This window comes from Podarcis gaigeae, assembly GCF_964106915.1.
Source record: "Podarcis gaigeae genome assembly, chromosome: 6".
NCBI classification, from domain to species: Eukaryota; Metazoa; Chordata; class Lepidosauria; order Squamata; family Lacertidae; genus Podarcis; species Podarcis gaigeae.
Genome location: NC_139682.1, coordinates 61360969 through 61379922, shown reverse-complemented (window position 1 = coordinate 61379922; position 18954 = coordinate 61360969). Strand labels below are relative to the sequence as shown.

The 18954-nt window shown below is 40.1% G+C and overlaps 1 protein-coding gene across 2 annotated transcripts in view; it reads right to left on the bottom strand.

Moving 5' to 3' along the window:
• ROR1 (receptor tyrosine kinase like orphan receptor 1) overlaps positions 1 to 18954 on the bottom strand; it is a 162163-nt gene that overhangs the window by 47438 nt on the left and 95771 nt on the right. For both annotated transcript variants that reach the window (XM_083742860.1, XM_083742861.1), the window contains exon 2: positions 2565 to 2636. In XM_083742860.1, coding sequence (XP_083598986.1) covers positions 2565 to 2636 — 72 coding nt within the window. The remainder of the gene's footprint in view (positions 1 to 2564; positions 2637 to 18954) is intronic.

Here is an 18954-nt window from a genome sequence, read left to right as displayed (position 1 = left end):
AGGTAAAAACTTATCTAAAATGTACAAGCTTTTGCTGGACTGGCATACGAAAGATGAACAAGTTAAATCGGTGATGATAGATTGGGCAAGAGATTTAGGACATAACATAATGTTTGAGGACTGGGAAAGATTGTGGAAGAAAGGGGTGAAGTTCACCACATGTACTTTGTTAAAGGACAATATTATGAAAATGATGTATAGATGGTATTTGACCCCTATAAAATTAGCAAAGATGTATCATAATTGTGATAATACATGTTGGAAATGTAAAGAAAAGGAAGGAACATTCTTTCATATGTGGTGGACCTGCTCCAAGGTGAAAGACTTCTGGGAAAAGATTTATAATGAATTGAAAAAAATGTTGAAATATACTTTTATAAAGAAACCAGAGGCCTTTCTTCTTGGAATAACAGGTTCGGAATTGTCCAAGAAAGATGTTAATCTATTTTTGTATGCCACAACTACGGCTCGTATTTTGTTAGCTAAAATGTGGAAAACTCAAGAATTACCAACAGTAGAAGAATGGCAGATGAAGATGATGGATTGTATGGAGCTAGCCGATCTAACCGGAAGAGTCTGCGACCAGGAGGAGGAGGAACACCACGAAGAATGGAAGAAATTTAAAGATTATTTAGTTAAATTTGTTAAGCTAAAATAACTGGAAATAGCGTCCAGATACTTAAAGGCCTTAGGATTGTATCTATGTTAACTGATAAAATAATATGTTTAATACAAGAAGGAGAAGATTTAAAGATGTTAATGTTTAATTTAAAGAGTATTAAAATTGAGATTTGGAAAACCGTTATAAGGATATGCAATGAAATTCAACTAAGGGGAAACGAGGAAGTCGTTATTTTCAATAAGGTTATGATTTATGTTTGTTATGTTTTGTTTGTTTTATGTTTTTGTTTGTCATTGATATTGTAAAAACTAATAAATTTTTTTTAGTAAAAAATAAAATCATGTTTTGCAGTACTTTAAAGGCCAGATAAGAGATTGGCAATCCCACCCCAGAACTGACCATTGGAAACCCTCGATCCTATCGGGGTGGGATTGGAAAGCACATGTTCTGCATGTTTTAAACCTGGTTAAACTTTGTTTTTATAAAATATTTTAAAGAAAGGGCTAGGTAACAAGTGATGAGAAAGATCTCTGTCTGAGCCTTCCAGTAAGGGTGGACTGGAGAGGGACAAACTTTCCAACCCAGTATAGTGGTACCTCGGGTTACATATGCTTCAGGTTACATACGCTTCAGGTTACAGACTCTGCTAACCCAGAAATAGTACCTCGGGTTTAGAACTTTGCTTCAGGATGAGAACAGAAATTGTGCTCTGGCAACACGGTGGCAGCAGGAGGCCCCATTAGCTAAAGTGGTGCTTCAGGTTAAGAACAGTTTCAGGTTAAGAACGGACCTCTGGAATGAATTAAGTACTTAACCCGAGGTACCACTATATAAGGCAACTTCCTATTTTCTTCCCATCCCTTTGGAAGGGCTATAAGGCAACTTTCTCCTGACCAGAAAGTGAAAGAAAGAAGGGTATTTTAAGAGGCCAAGAATTCCACCTTCCATGATCATATTTCTAAGCAGTGGAAACACACTATCACCAAACAGAAAAAGAAAAAAGATGCTTTGCATGGGTGAAGCTAGATGAGAAGCAAGAGAAACAAGTGTCAATACATTTTTTCCCGGTGGAAGAAAATGACAGCTTTGGGAATGTGGGCAATATCTCTGTGTAGGACTGGAATGAACTCCTGTACATGGGTGTAGCCAGGATTTTTGTTAGGGGGGGAACCCACGCCAGATGTTTGGCTTCCAAAAATAATTCGAAAACCAGAACAATCACTTCCGGTTTCCGATCGTTCGGGAGCCAACACGTCCGAGTTTACAGGTGTTTGGTTTCTGAGATTCTACTGTATAGATTATACACATATCTCAGAAACTAACCGCCATTTGAAGACATGGAAAACAGGTATGCAAAAACAACTTCATGTTGTGTGTGCATGGGAGACTTGTTTCTCATGCAAGCACAAATGAAATTGCAGACCAACACATGCCCACTGTGTGTGTCTGTTCAACATCCTAATTCTCTGCATGCTGTATACAAATATTAAAAGATTTTTCATTCTTCCTCCCAGTCCAGCAACTAACTGATTGCCTCCAAATTTCATAGCAAAATGTGCATGCAAGGCTACTTAGACCAAAGCTTGTTAACATAGAGTCCAGGCAGGTAATATTGAATCCAGATTCCAAGAGGCACAGATGAAATGTCTGGTAGGTCATAAACTGCTATAATTCACATCTTGACATATTTTCTTAACATGTGGAACGTGTTACTTGAAGTAAGAAAGGGGAGGGAGTGAATCCCAACATTCTTCAGAAATCACAAACTGGGGTGTAATTGAATATCAAATGATTGCTTGGCATACAAAACAGGTCTCAATTCCTCCTTCTTGTGACTTTAACAGCAGATTTTGATATGATCAAGCACAAAACAAAGGAACTTTAAGAATGGCTTCTTAAAATCTAGGATGATTTTTAATTCCTCTTTCCCCCCTGCATTTACCTTTGTCTAGTTCACTTGACACATTCCATGATGATGTAGGCATTAAATCAGCAGCAGCCGACACATTCATTGCTGAAAGAAATCAGAGAGTGGGGAGAAAGAGTTAATACAAGCTGTAGCCTATGCCCTATGTAATACCATAGATGGTTTTGAAAAGCATTTGGTATTAAGATATCCTGAGCAGTGCCAGCATTGTTCTGAATGTAAAGACCAGCATTGTTCTGAAGCACAAGATTGTTCTGTTGAAAAAGCAGGAGTCATGATGATGATAAGCAGGGCTGACTTAAGACACTTTGTTGCCAGAGGTGAAGGACAAGATGCCACCCTCCCCCAAGGCACATACAGAAGCCTGTTGGATTGGCAGTTTAATCATACTCCAATACTGGTGAAAGGGAAATACGGTCATACCTCGGAAGTCAAACGGAATCCGTTTTGGAAGTCTGTTTGACTTCCCAAATGTCCAGAAACCAAGGTGCGGCTTCTGATTGGCTGCAGGAAGCTCCTGCAGCCAATCGGAAGCCGCAGAACCCATATTGGACATTCAGGTTCCAAATAACGTTTGCAAACTGGAACACTCACTTCCAGCTTTGCAGCGTTCGGGAGGTACAACTGTTTCTTCCACTGCACTTGAGGGCAGAAGGCCAACCTAGGGGGTACAAGGTAGGCCACATGGCACTCACAGATCTGCCTTCCCTGCCCCTCAGCACGTACCACCTGAGGCAGCTGCCTCACTCTGCCTTATCATAGAAGAAGAAGAGTTTGAATTTGTTATCCCGCTTTATCACTACCCTAAGGAGTCTCAAAGCAGCTAACAATCTCCTTTCCCTTCCACCCCTACAACAAACACTCTGTGAGGTGAGTGGGGCTGAGAGACTTCAGAGAAGTGTGACTAGCCCAAGGTCCCCCAGCAGCTGCAGGTGGAGGAGCGGAGACGCAAACCCGGTTCACCAGATAATGAGTCTATCGCTCTTAACCATTACACCACACCGGTGGTCAAAGGACTACCCCTGACTATGAGATTCCATACAAGCTAAATCTTCAGGGACTAATCAGGGTGTGTGTATGTGTTTTTGTAGCTTTTGAGGAGAAGATTATTGCAATGCCACACTCACACTCAGTAGTTTAACACTGTATGTAGAAATGTAGAACAGGATACAAACAAAATAAAAGTACAGTGGTACCTCAGGTTACAGGCGCTTCAGGTTACAGACTCCGCTAACCCAGAAATAGTACCTCGGGTTAGAAATTTGCTTCAGGATGAGAACAGAAATCGTGCTCTGGCGGTGCAGCGGCAGCAGGAGCTAAAGTGGTACCTCAGGTTAAGAACAGTTTCAGGTTAAGAACGGACCTCCAAAACGAATTAAGTTCTTAACCCGAGGAACCACTGTAATGTAACATAAGAGGTTTGGGCTCAGGTAGCCATATGGCAAGCTATACTCTTCTACCAGAGCTTCCAAGTCTCAAAGTCCCTTTCCACTTCCTACAGCGCATCCTCATGACTTGCCAAAATTTGAAAAATGTGATGTGATGTGCTTTCAAAGGTGTTGAATGTTAATACCAGTTTTAAGACCAAAATTTCACTGAAGACAAAAGCAGCTGTTCAAACTACACAGGCATCCATGCTTACTTGTGTGTGTATGAGCACAAACAAATTATTGGCACAGTTGACTTTGAAAATACTAGGAACTCCTGCTAGTGTAATTGGGCTTCTCAACCCAGCTTCCCAAATCTGCTTTGGGGGATTGAGAGAAGCCCTACGACAGCTTGGCAGTGGCAGGGTTGTGGGGGGAAAGACTGTTCTGTCAGCCAAGGAGTAATGTTTTTGCTCATTGTAGCACTGAATTCCACTCTTCTTGTATTAAAAAAGTTAGGTTTTAACTGAATCAGGTGTTTGTGTAAAGCAAATAAAGTCATGCATAGTAAGGACACTACACTCTCATTGTAAAAAAACCCCCCCACAAACACATGAACACACACACACACACACAAAAGGGGAAAAAAGTTCTCTTTCAAGCCCACCTGGTAGTAAAGTTTATTTAAAAGTCAGCCAAGTATTCCCAATGTAAACACAGAGGCTGAAAGCATTATAATTCATCCATAAATGTTTTCATGGAACCAGCTTTTAACATACATGGCACCATGAAGCCAAGAATTTTAAGGCAATATAAATGATATATTGTCTAAAAGAAGTACCATATAGTCAGGTAATCTGAATGCCAAAATTTCCATGAGATTTAGAAACAGGGAAATTGTCTCAGAATATTTTGTAGGATTAAAATTATATAAAAGTGTTTTGGATGGCCAGTTGGCTGTTGAAATAACTGAAAATATGCAAAAACAAAATGTTGTATGGATATTTATAAATATAAATGTAGATTCTGCTTATAAAACAATGCACATTTATGATGAAATATTTTTGTTTCTTGTCTATTGTTTGCTTTCTAGTAATAATAAGATAATACAGTTCTTTTGAGAGTCTGCCAATAATGTGTTGGATGCAGGCTTTGAGTTCCATGAATGGAAGAGCTTCTTATAAAGTTATTTTATCCAGTGGGGGCATCTTGCAACTTGCACTCACACAGAGAAATCTGCTCTGGAGATTTAACCTTCCTAAACAGATTATGGGATGACACAAGCAGCTGCAGGAGGCAAAGGAAAATCAGAAGAAGAAAAAACACCTCAGCACCACACACTCTTCTGAGCATCTCTCTCTACAAGGGATGCTTGATCCAAACCACATTGCTCATTCTGTTTTTTACTTTTGCTTCAGCTTTGGCCAAAGCCGTACTCCCATGTTTCTCATTGCATTGCTTCTGTTATTTATTTACTTTTTCAAATTAGAATTTCTTGGTCTGCAGAAAGGTTGCAGAACCTCCAAGAATATCTATACTTGATGCTGTACTTGTTTCATTTATTTTTCTGTTGACCGGGTCTATGGCATGGGGCACACGATTTTCATAGCATAGCCCTTGTGCTGTCTGCTAATTTCCCCCTAAAAATTTACCAGGTAAAGGAGCCCTTCTCAGCAGCCAGGCTTAAGGCCCATAATTCTCATAACAGGATAGTGGCTTTGATGACAATGCCAGTGCTAAAGAAAAAAAAATGTATTAGCATTTTTTAAAAGGTCCACAATTTTTTTTTTGAGAAGTACTGTGCTAGATTCCTTACAACAAGTTTCCAGTTAATTCTTTTAAAACAACGTTTTTATTTTATTTGCTTTCAGCTTCATAAATATCTTGGTATTGTTTAACACTTGCGTATATATTTTATATATCACTTTTTAAATTAAAGAAAATGATTGTAAAATACACACTGATCATTTTTTGATTAAGAATTATGGGTTGTATCTGACTACGGGTGGACCTACACACAGGAGGGGAAAACCCACTATTAATAAGTCAGAAATTAAATTGTTATAACAAAAGAAAAAGAAAGCTATGGAAGATTGCTCAGAATTATTATTATTATTATTATTATTATTATTATTATTATTATTATTATTATTATTATTATTATCCAGCGCCATCTGGTGTTGCATGTTTATAACATTCAAAACACTGTTTTTTTACTAATGTAGCTGAGTCTTACGTGATACTTAGACACTTAACCCATTGGGATCAATGGACCAAATTTAGTTACACACTTAAATTCAGTGATCGTAATGGGTCTATTCAAAGTTTACTTGGTCAGATACAAAGCTTCCTCACAGCATTCATAATAGAAAGTAGCATGCATTTATTCCAATGGTATTTGCTTTAGAGATAATTATATTATATATGCCTTTCAGTGGAAGTCTGGTTTTCAGTATGGATATAATTGTCACTGCAATGACAACTCAATTGGAGTCTTGGCACTGATGAAACCAAAAGTGTTCATCTTTCATCACCCAGCACTAGATACGCCACTCAAGTGAGTCATCTATCTGAGACTGTAAAGAAGATTATTCTTTTGTGGAGACACACTAAAGAGTTATATTGATCACTGTTGTGAGACCTTGAAATCTCTGTTTTATGAAGAAGCCAAGACAGAGATGTTACTCAGAAAGAATCAATGGCCTAGAATGAGATAAGAATCTGAAGAAACATTGGGAGGCAAGATCTTCCACCACTAGGTCTTCATAGAGTATTTATCGAATATCTTTCTCCCTGCACTGCAAACCATAACTTTATTACCTTTTCCCTCTGTATAGCCACAGTAATCACCAGGTTTCTGGGTTGAATAGGTGAGGAAAGCACTGAAAGCCCACATATTTAGTTGATGTTTTTTGCAAACTTCCCTGCATGTCTGATTACATATACATAGGTTCAAACACTGTAAAAAAAAATGGCATGGTGAACAAAGGCCTGACCCAGAATGGCACGTTGACAGGAACTGCTTCTTGGTAATAATTTGCATGTGCATGGCAAGTCAAAATTCTAAATCCAGTCCACATGCTCATGTAAATCAAGGCCAGGAAGGAATTCCTATCAGCGAGTTTGCACCTGCCCAGATGTTATTTCATCCCCATGTCATGTCCGCTGGGATACTCATGGTTGTACAGAATGTGAATTTGACCCTAGTCTTAGGTGTTTCAAACCCTCGTATGCATGCCCATTTCCTGAAGTATACAATTTCTTAGTCTAAACTTACCACTCAGCCAAATTCATGTATTACCTGCATGGGATATTTTCCGCTTCCTCTTGGTACAAGTTGCTCTAATAGAGTTTGAAGGCCAGAAAGTTGTGGCCAAGCAGCTCATAATGTTAGCACCACCCATGCTAGTGTGCCATCTTATCTAAACTGGCAACCCTGTCATAAGCAGTAGAAGTATTATCTGCCTGTTCTATAGAATTCTAACCTTCAAATATTACCAGGGTGATAAGTTAGTTGGAGGTAAACATCATACTTCACTGATAAAATAGCAAATCAACTGGGCCATCTTGAGAATAATTCTACATAGTCCAGTGGTGCTTCAGTTTGTAATACATAATGTGCCATTTCTTCAAGGTGAGAAGCAATTCATGAGCGCTGGGGAACCTGCAGCCCATGGGCCTAATTAGACCCACCAGGCCTTTACATTTGGCCACACCCACTGGTCCCAAACCTGATGTTCGTATATGGGGCAGGTGAAGATAGGATTGGACAAAAGAGGCTTTTGCAGGCAATGTCAATCAGCTGATTGGCAGTGCCTTCAAAGCCACTTGTGCAGCAATTCCCAAATGGTATCAGCTACATTTGGGAAGTCCTGTGCTCAGCACTTCTGTTATGCTCCACAGTGGTCAACTAACAGCTCACAGGGTTCACCCAACATCTTTGTGATGTCAGGTAACCGACAGGTAGGCAGAGCCTGAAGGGGTGTGTGGAGATAAGGATCTGGTCCACCTCCCAGATCCAGTCCCCACTCCTGCATTTCAGGGCTGGCCTTCTGTTCATTTAAGGGCCAGGCTTGCACTTCCCTGTAGTATCACAGAGAATAGGCAATAGCATGCAAATTTGATCTATTTGCATCTCTAAAACCCGAAGGGTCCGTTCTCTTGGGGCCACAATGTTTTCAAAGTGCAGTTCTCAGGAATCTTGATAGAAATCAGAATCAGTATTTTAGAAGAAGAAAAGAACTCTAATCAGGTTTGAGTTTTCACCAACTATTATGAAAAGCAGGCTAAGGTTATATTTTGCTTAGGCTTTTGTTTCAGATTGGAATTTTTAACCCAAGAGTGGGAACACACACAGAGAACTGGGCCTTTTAAACCTCACAAGCCTCCACAAAATGTGAGTAAGCTTGGGGATGTGCTGACTGGATAAATTCTGTCAGTCATTTATTCTTGACATATATAGAGAAAGGAACTTGGCAAAACAGTCCTGGTTAAACCTCACTGCCATTTCCTTAATCCATACCAGGTGTGAAGATATTAAAAATGCTTGGATGGGATATCAGAAAGCAAGTCACATAGTGGTATATATTTTGTGCTCTATTTATGCTTGTCCCATGTATCCCACCGTTATGGCTGCTGCGTCACTCAGGGGAGTAGGATGGGTTACCCATTCCTTTAAATTAATATAAGTTTTGGAACCAGTCATCTCACACTCAGCATAAACACTTCAGATTATAAATAAAGTTCTTGTTATAGGACGTCAATGCACCACTGAATGAACGTCTACTAAATCACATTGGGGAGAATACTGTTGATAGTTCGTAAAGGTTTTTGTTCTCAAAGAACCACCACCAAAATATTCATCATTTGGGGAAAACAAGGGTAGTTAGCGTTGTCAGATTTGACAATGCTGATCACTTTTAGAGAAGGGAGGGAGTGCCTGGAATTTGTCCCTCTACTTTCAAACTGACTGGTGTTTGATGCTATTACTGCTGACAGGCCACTTGTCTGTTTAGTGGTGTGTGCATGATAGATGCAAAATCTTCCCCCATAACAGAAGTGGACTTTTCCTATTCACAACATCCTCTAATGCATCCGATAGGGATGAAGCCTGTTTCTGAGTCTGGACTGCCAATGCAGAATATAAAAGCTACGATTATAAAATATAGACTATAAACTGCTGAACATTAAATATAAAATGGCCATTGGCTGTTAAATACCGGTATATAATGCTGTCAAATATCAAACAAGGGACACCAAATATTAAATCCCATTAGATATTGGATGTCAAATGCTAAACAAATACTCAACATCAGAATTTGTAAAGACAAATCCTTATGAAAATATATGGGGGGAAAGTTACTTTGAGGGAAAAGTTTAGTGGAAAGTATAGCAAATATATGTTTGGCTACTTCAAAACAGGTTGCCATTTAGGATTATATAGTTAGTACATCACTTATTTCTTACGCAGCTCAAGGAAAGCGATTTTTCTATGGAACAGAGAGAGAGAGAGACGTTCAAAGCTGGAATTGTTGTTTTAAAGTGATTTGCAGGAGGATTTGAGACTAGGTTTCTTTTTTACCTCAGAACAAAGAACATGAAAATGTCTTGTGCCACTGGAGATGTTAAGTAAATCTTCTAAACAAACACACTTTGCTTGGGGAATTTAAGGGATACTTAGTTTCAAATAAGCATGAATACTAACTAAACATCGCTAATTAAAAACCTAAAGAGCTTTTAGTGAACTGTGAAATAGGATAGAATGCCCATAAAAACAACTTTTATGTTTAAAGTGTGCCCATTCACCAGTGTGAAATAAAAAACTACCTTCCAGGGGCACCTTCAGATTTCAATGGGAGAAGGAAATATATTTTTAGCAAGGAGGAGTAAGCTCCAGCAAGGTCAAATCTGAGCTCTTGGACACATTCAAGGTTAAACAGCAAAGAAGCAGTGTGTTAAGGCAATTTTTATAAATATCAGAGTAGCTATAGAAACATTGCCAACACAGGACTGCCACACCTTTTTAAGAAGCCAATAATTTGAGCATTTGGCATGCATTCCTTAAATTGTACATAGCACATTTAATTGTTTTAACATAATGCACTTAATTGTTTTAACATGGTTGCTTTGTGTGAAGTTAGAACCACTGAGAAATAATCATGTGTGCAGCACTAAGGAGGGAAATCCCCCTCGCCCTCACTAATTGACACCCAGGGCTACCATTGCACAGTAGTTTTACACAAAATACTAACTGGATTTACAGACAGAATCTGGAACAGAGAAATATCTAGAAATATTCTTTGATGCCTTCTTTCAGAGATAATGCTTTAGAGTCCATTGTAACCAACACCAAATTTCAGATAACACCACCGGTAAGAAAATGCATAACACCTCAAACCAAACTCCACAAACCTCACAGATTGGAGGCTAAAGCCAAGGTCTTAACAGATGTGCACTGTGATCAGCAGTGATGCTATGCAATATCACAAAATGTGCTTGCTTACAACTTACACTCCAGGCATCCATGCTTTTCCTTTCAGCCCAAATTCCAAATGAGGAGGATGGAGTACTTAGGACAAATAAAGATGACTCATGTTGTCCTGGGCCTGTACTGCATTATGAAGCATCAGGACATTACTGTACTGGTAGGGGAATCATCCTGTGATTTCACCCATGCCTCTTTGCTGCTAGCCAGCAGGATGGGTTAAAGCAAGAGTCACCAACCTTTTAGGGCCAGTGGATGCATTTGGAATTTTGAGAAACTGCTGAAGGCTCCAGTCAAAAAATGATTGTCATGGGAGTGTGGTGTAACACAAAATGGCTGCTATGGAGACATGTAGAAGAAGATGAGCCAGTGCAAACAGGAATCTCATGCATTGTGGAAACCAAGACATTTCACAGCTGCTACAGGAGTTATTGGTGGGCACACAGGCAGCCACAAGCACTACATTGGCATCCCCCTGGGTTACAAAGTAGGAGATAGGGACTCCTTTGATACATTAGGAACAAGACTGTCACTGCTACCAATGACTCTGCATGTGGTGCTTTTTGCCCTGTTTCTTACCACCATTAACATTTGATGGTTGTATCATGTAAGTTTCAAAAATACCCCACTCATTTAATAGATTTTAAAGAGCCAACAAAAAAAGATGCATCTTGGCAGTATGGAGGTGGAGAACCCACACCGGTTCACACACATACTGAGATCTGCATCCTGCAACATAGGATTCTATAACACAAAAAAGTTATCCCATTCTGTTGTAAACGAGAATAAGCAACAAAAAGACAAAACTTTGAGGTTACAAGACATGACTTGACCAAGATGGCATCTCTCATTTTAGAGAACAGTCTTTAAGCCTGAGCTTCATGGGGTCAGAAAGCAGAACCTTCTATACAAACTTTAACTTCTGCCCCTCTGAGTGTTAGATCCCTGCCAAGAGAAGATAGCAAATGGCACAGCTGCTGAAAGAGTATTTATGCCAGGGTCTTCTCCACAATGGCACCACGGGTCTAGAATTTCATCCCTTGGCTTGGAAAATACATTCTACCCCTTGTGTCTCTTCTTTTTGATGGTCACTAATAAAGGACGCAGGTGGCGCTGTGGGTTAAAGCCTCAGCGCCTAGGACTTGCCGATTGAAAGGTCGGCGGTTCGAATCCCTGCGGCAGGGTGCGCTCCCGCTGCTCGGTCCCAGCGCCTGCCAACCTAGCAGTTCGAAAGCACCTCCGGGTGCAAGTAGATAAATAGGGACCGCTTACCAGTGGGAAGGTAAACGGCGTTTCCGTGTGCAGCTCTGGCTCGCCAGAGCAGCGATGTCACACTGGCCACGTGACCCGGAAGTGTCTCCGGACAGCGCTGGCCCCCGGCCTCTTGAGTGAGATGGGCGCACAACCCCAGAGTCTGTCAAGACTGGCCTGTACGGGCAGGGGTACCTTTACCTTTACCTAATAAAGGACACCATTTTCTGTATTTCGTCTTGAAGTTGCTGTGTTGCTCCCTGATTCTGTACTTTCACTGTTTTCTTATACAGTGGTACCTCTGGTTACGTACTTAATTCATTCCGGAGGTCTGTTCTTAACCTGAAACTGTTCTTAACCTAAAGCACCACTTTAGATAATGGGGCCTCCTGCTGCCGCTGTGCTGCCGCTGCACGATTTCTGTTCTCATCCTGAAGCGAAGTTCTTAACCCAAGGTAATATTTCTGGGTTAGTGGAGTCTGTAACCTGAAGCGTATGTAACCCGAGGTACCACTGTATTACAATTTAAAATAACATAAAAATTGCTTGGAATTGTTATTTCTAATTGTAATTGAATAAAATGCTATTCACCCTGTGGAAAAGGGTTTGTGTGTGGAAAAGTGGCATAAAACCCAAGAGGAATAAATGGAAACGACTAACAACAATACAGGAGTCCCTTTTAAACTAACAGACATCTTCCTCAAAATATTGGGTCAATTTGGGGCACATAAAGAAAAAAACACAGCTGTAATAGTATCCATGAAACAGAACTATGCCAATGTATAGAATTAAAGGAAGCTGTTGTGAGAAAAATGATGCTCTATCTGGAATTTACATTGTGAAGTCAAAACAGAAACCTGTGTGCCAGCCAATCCAGTTTCCAGTGGGAACTTGATCAAAAGTACTTCAGGGAAAACCTGTTCTTCCTATCAGACCAAAGCACCTCTTGTGCCTGACTGATTCAGTTAGTTAGCTATGCCTGTAGGCACACCAGCCATTTAAACAGAGTTATAAATGAGAACAGCAAAAGTACCATTCTCTATATTTAACCCTGCACATTAACAATCTGCATTCTGGTTTCCACAATCCACGAAATGAATTCAGAAATACTTTTAAATATGCCATGAAGTCCCTTTGTAGGATGCCAAGTCAATTAACTGAAAAACCAATTATTTCAATATCATGCGCTTCAATCTGAGCGACATCACTGAAACTATCTACATGAATGTGGTGGTTGTGCATTTAAGATACTTGTAAAGGAAAATATGAGATTAATATATAATATCGCTTAAACAATGACAGCTAATAATTCTGGTTTGAAAACAAAAGGAACTGAGAAATGCAATCTGTGGAATGCTTAACTCTTCAACATCTAGGATTTAGAACACAGTTTCCAAGTCAGTGTAAAAATAAACACCAGACACACTCCTTAGCTTTGCAAAACAACTCTGTGGCCCGGGCAACTGTTGTTTAAGAAACAGAAAATCCAAATATCCATTGGTAGCACAGAACTAGTTGCATGGTCCTTTGAATATCAGCCAAAATACCTACTTTATACACATTTAATGAAATATATGATGAGAAATTACTCTTGACTAATGAGGTAAAGGTAAAGGTACCCCTGCCCATACGGGCCAGTCTTGACAGACTCTGGGGTTGTGCGCCCATCTCACTTAAGAGGCCAGGGGCCAGCGCTGTCCGGAGACACTTCCGGGTCATGTGGCCAGCGTGACATCGCTGCTCTGGCGAGCCAGAGCCGCACATGGAAACGCCGTTTACCTTCCCGCCAGTAAGCGGTCCCTATTTATCTACTTGCACCCGGAGGTGCTTTCGAACTGCTAGGTTGGCAGGCGCTGGGACCGAGCAGCGGGAGCGCACCCCGCCGCAGGGATTCGAACCGCCGACCTTTCGATCGGCAAGTCCTAGGCGCTGAGGCTTTAACCCACAGTGCCACCTGCGTCCCATTGACTAATGAGACACAACTGTAATTAAATACTTCTTGGTAGTAAGCCAACTTAGTCACACACACACACACACACGAGAGAGAGAGAGAGAGAGAGAGAGAGAGAGAGAGAGAGAGAGAGAGAGAGAAGCTGGCTCATATCTAACTTTATTGATTTATTGCATATGCGACATAGGAGTTTCATGTGTGATCAAATCTGATGCAGCCTTTCATAATCAAACTATTTGTTGTATTGGTCTTCTCTCCCCCATCCCCACCCCAATAGCTACAAATTTACTGTCCCAGGTCAAAACAAGAGAGATGGGTCACAATCTAGACAAATCTGTACGCACACAGGTCAAGCAAGAACTTTTAAAAGCCTATTCATTTTTTAACATCAGCTCCAATACACATCATGCTACAACACAAACAGATTTTTTCAAATTCCCTGAGTTTCAAAACAGAAGCTTCAAACACTTCATGGAGTGTTTTCAGTGTGTGATGGGTGACTAAAAACTGTTGTTTAGTTCTCTGGATTGTGTTTCAGCATCTAATTCTCAAAAAAAAAAAATATTAATGTGTGATGGACTTGAGAACAGGTTCATCAATCTTCTGTGCTTGGTAACATGCACTGGGAACATCACATGCACTCAACACACAGAAATGTTAGAAGGGTATTAGAACTGCATCAAAGGAAGAACTGTCACATTAACTGTCTATCAACTGTCTTGGGTAGCATCTCCCCAGGTTCATTAAGCATCATACTGCCAACTCACTATGCATGCAGAAGCTGAGAAAGGGATGCGCTTTTTAGTGTGGTGTTATGTCCTATAAATCGAAACAAATGGTGAACACGTATACTTGTTGAACTGTCCATAATGAAGCACTGAACAGTCCATAATGTGCAACCTGCAAAGCCACCTGCTCAACCCATCATCTGCCTGCTGAAGTTCATCAAATGGAATCTCCCTCATGTGACTTTGGGAATAGGTCACTTTGGGAAGCCCAATCATCTCCCATTACAAGAGCTGGCATCAACCGGAGCCAAACGTAGATGAATTCACAACATACTGTACGTACTGCTGTTAGCCTTTGTTGTACGGCATGGCAAATGACTAAGCCCAGCTAGAAACTATGTTTCCATGGCAGATATGCCTCTCGCATGAAACATGGCCCTGGAATAGCTTGTACCAGAATGTTGCAGAGATTCAGAACTAGCTGATTACCCCTGCCCTAGAGGAACAACCTGAAGCACTTTGACCAAGAAACGAGCATAATGCATCCACTATGATATGTGCTACTCAAATATCACTTTGGTCTCAGATTGAAATCTGAACATGGACTTTCAAGACCTGAGTTCAAAACCAGCTCTGCCATGTTTCACTGTGTAGCTGCATCTGTAAACCCTTCTCCTCCTCCATCTATAAGGAGATGGGAATAATAGTGAGTTGTCTCATTCAATGAAATTTGGAAAACAATCTGCAATGGATGTGCTAATTTTTGTAACTCTAAAGGGTTTCCACTGCACTAATTTTGCGCTTTGAATTTCAAACAGGTTAGAGTGTCCAGGCTGCTGAAACAGTTAGTAGTGGTTTTAATAGAACTTTTCAATAAGAATTCACTGAAATAAACGGCATGAATACATATTGTTACCTTTGATCAATCAGGAACTGTTGTTATTATTGTTGTTGTTGTTGTTGTTGTTATTATTATTATTATTATTATTATTATTATTATTATTATTATTAACTTATACCCCACCCATCTGGCCAGTCCTCCCCAGCCACCCTGCAAGGCTCCCAACAGAATATTAAAAGCATGATAAAATATCAAACATTAAAAACTTCCCTAAACAGGGCTGCCTTCAGATGTCTTCTAAAAGTCAGATAGTTGTTTATTTCCTTGACATCTGATGGGAGGGTGTTCCACAGGGCGGGCACCACTACTGTTATCCCTGCTGTATAGCACTACATTGAAGTTCAGACAATTATTTATTTATTTTTTATTCATGGAAATATATACTGCTAATTAGTTTTTTAAAAAATATATCAGAGTGGTTTACAACAATTGTACCATTTCCCCTCAGGTTTCTGGATTTAATTTTACAGTTTATACATATCTTATAGACTTTATCTGCAGGGTACAATGGTACCTCAGTTTTCAAAAGTTTCCGTTGACGAATGTTTCGGAACTCAGCCACCATAAACCCAGAAGTAAATGCTTCCATTTTTGAACACGCCTCAGAAGTCAAACAGCTTTCGCTGAGTGTATATATTATTGTTTATAAATTTGCAGACCGCCCTTTGCGCCTCGGTTTTCGAACATTTCGGAACTCAAATGGTTGTCCGGAAGAGATTACGTTCGAAAACTGAGGTACCACTGTACTACGTACGGCACACAAGTAGAATCTATCAAAACACCACTTAGAGCCCACATCGTTAGCTAGCATTATAAGCTTCCTTCCCTGTGAATCTGAATGGCAGCAGACTCCCTATCTTAATTTCCAGAACAGGGACAAAGGCAGCAGTGCTATTAAAACCACCACTACTTACGGCACATCAGATTAAACTATCATTTTATCTTTGCCACTGGGGCTTTCACTTTCATGTACACACTAAGCGGTAACTCCATGCCACTCTTTGTTGTAGTAATGCCTAAAGCTACTGAGAGTGATGAATGAGGTGTGGAACTTGTTGATGATGAGACATCACAGACTGACTATCTAGGCTCAGCACTTGGGGGGTAGAATGGCAAGATACCAGAAGATTCTGGGCACACTGGTTTAATCTTTTGCAGGCCTGAGTTCTCATAAGGTTCTCTATTAAAGTCAGCAATATTATTATTAGACCAAGTAAAAATTAGTCTCAGAGATAGGACGTAATGATTACAGTGAATCCCGACAGAGCCAACACAACTCTAGTAGTATTTGCTCTGTGAATTTACCTTGGTCCAGGGATTACTTGATCAGGGTATATTCAGCCAAGATGTTAAGTGTCTAACTTAATAGAAAAAACAGTTGTCATACATGGCACACAAACAGAGGTGCTGTGAGAGCAAGTGAATCTTGATACACATTTAAGCAACTTTTTCATGAGTGGAATTCACACCTCATGATTTACTTATCTATTTTTAGCAGCTTGGTCTTTTAGTTAAGGTCAGATATAACATCAACTTTAAGTTCGAAAACACATCCTATCAGTGTAAACAACACTCTCTGGAAGGCAGACATAGCTAACATCTTTCTCATCTCTGCAACCGAAAAAGTTGCATAAGAAAAAAAATTATGCAGATCAACTGAAAGCTTTCAAAGGATATACTAAGTACATATATTTTCATATGACTTCATAAACTATGGAGCTTTGTTACAAACATCTTGCTGCAACAGAGCAATATTTCAAGTGATCCCCAAAATGTAACTAGTTCTTACTAGATGCTAGAGTACCCTAAAACATTGTTAAGGACTTTAAATGCCAAACACATTCACAAAGACCCAGAACCAATTTGGGGCTATTATAAGGCTACTTACTGCAAACATTTGGCAGCACACAACATTCAAAAAATGTTTGGTCTAGGACTTCATGAACCTATTGGTCTATAGCAAAAACCTGAGCCACTGCCAAACATGATTGACACTTCAGTTTGGAATGATTAAACATAAGCGGGGCAGGGGAAGAGAACAAAACAAATCAGTCAGCAGGTAACAGGTGTGTGTGTGTGTGTGTGTGCACGCACAGAGGAAATAGAGATAAAAAGCTCTCATCTTTGAGAAAGGTGCAAGCACTACAAAACCAGGCTTCATCTGCCATCTATGTTCCACAGGAAGGAAAAACCTTAAAGGGAGAGAAGATCAACATGAAGGAGTGAATCCAGGGATACTGCTAGAATGAGCAACCTGGTACTTGTACTAAATTAACCCAGTATCAATTTGCAGCCTTGATAACAAATGGACTTTTGATGACAAACACCCTAACTTGGGAGTAAGCCTCAATGGGCAACAGAAGAATAGCTCCAAGTAAACATTCATAGATGTACAGTTTTAATGTGTGTTTCATTAAATATTTAGTAACTTTAAAACATTGGTCAAAATCCAAAATAGAGCTAATCAATTTCAATAGGTTAAGCATAATTAATGTTGTGCTAGATTGTGGTCACTGTGTCCAATGGTGATGATTCTCAAATACATGACTAGCACCCAGAAGGAACTCTTTCTAGCATTGTGGCTGCAACTGAAACACAAACTCCTGATCATGTGAATGGAAATTTGCTAGTTTTTACTGACCTACATAGGAAGCAACATATTCCATGAATTCCAGTAATCAGAAGGTGTAGATAATTAAAAGTGGAACAATACAGAAGGTTCTCTATTAAACACAATCTAAAAAAGCTTTGTAAGAAATCAGGAGGGAGGGAGGTGGTTAATTTTCTTTGGACCTTCCTTTACAGACACCCAGGTGACCCCACGGAGACAGTGCATTTCAGATAGCTTAGCTCATATTTTTAGAAACCAGTCCACAGCGATAAGCAAGAGCATCACACTAATGTGACAGGGAGCACAAGTCAACATACCCAGTACACCCATGTTAAGATGTTTGTGAAACCTGATGCCCTGGCATCTGCCAGTGAAATTTTTGATATACTCCAGTCCTCTGTAGAGAAGGCTTCTCTTTTAGCAACTCATAACATGCAGAACATTTGACTTAATTCAACTGCTACAGAGGAGAATTACATAACTTTTAGAAATTTGCTTTGGCACAGACTAAGGACACAGTGGCACCGTTTGTGTATACTTAGCAATTTCAGCATCCAAGGATTTTTCAAGCTTGTTGGCAATCTAGCAAGAGAATGCGACATGTTCCTGGACTGGCAAAACGCAGCAGGAGAAAAAATGGCTACTTTTTCTTTTTTATTATTTAGGTTGCAGTCCTATATACCCTGTGAGGAAGTCCCACTGAACACAATGGGCTTCCTTCAGAGTAGATAGGCAGTTTTTAATGTTGGATGTTGGAAGCTGCCCAGAGTGGCTGGGGCCATCCAGTCAGATAGATAGATAGATAGATAGATAGATAGATAGATAGATAGATAGATAGATAGATAATTATTATTATTATTATTATTATTATTATTATTATTATTATTATTATTATTATTTTATTACTACTACTACTACAAAGTGACACCTGGGACGCAGGTGGCGCTGTGGGTTAAATCCTCAGCGCCTAGGACTTGCCGATCGAAAGGTCGGCGGTTCGAATCCCTGCGGCGGGGTGCGCTCCCGCTGCTCGGTCCCAGCGCCTGCCAACCTAGCAGTTCGAAAGCACCTCCGGGTGCAAGTAGATAAATAGGGACCGCTTACCAGCGGGA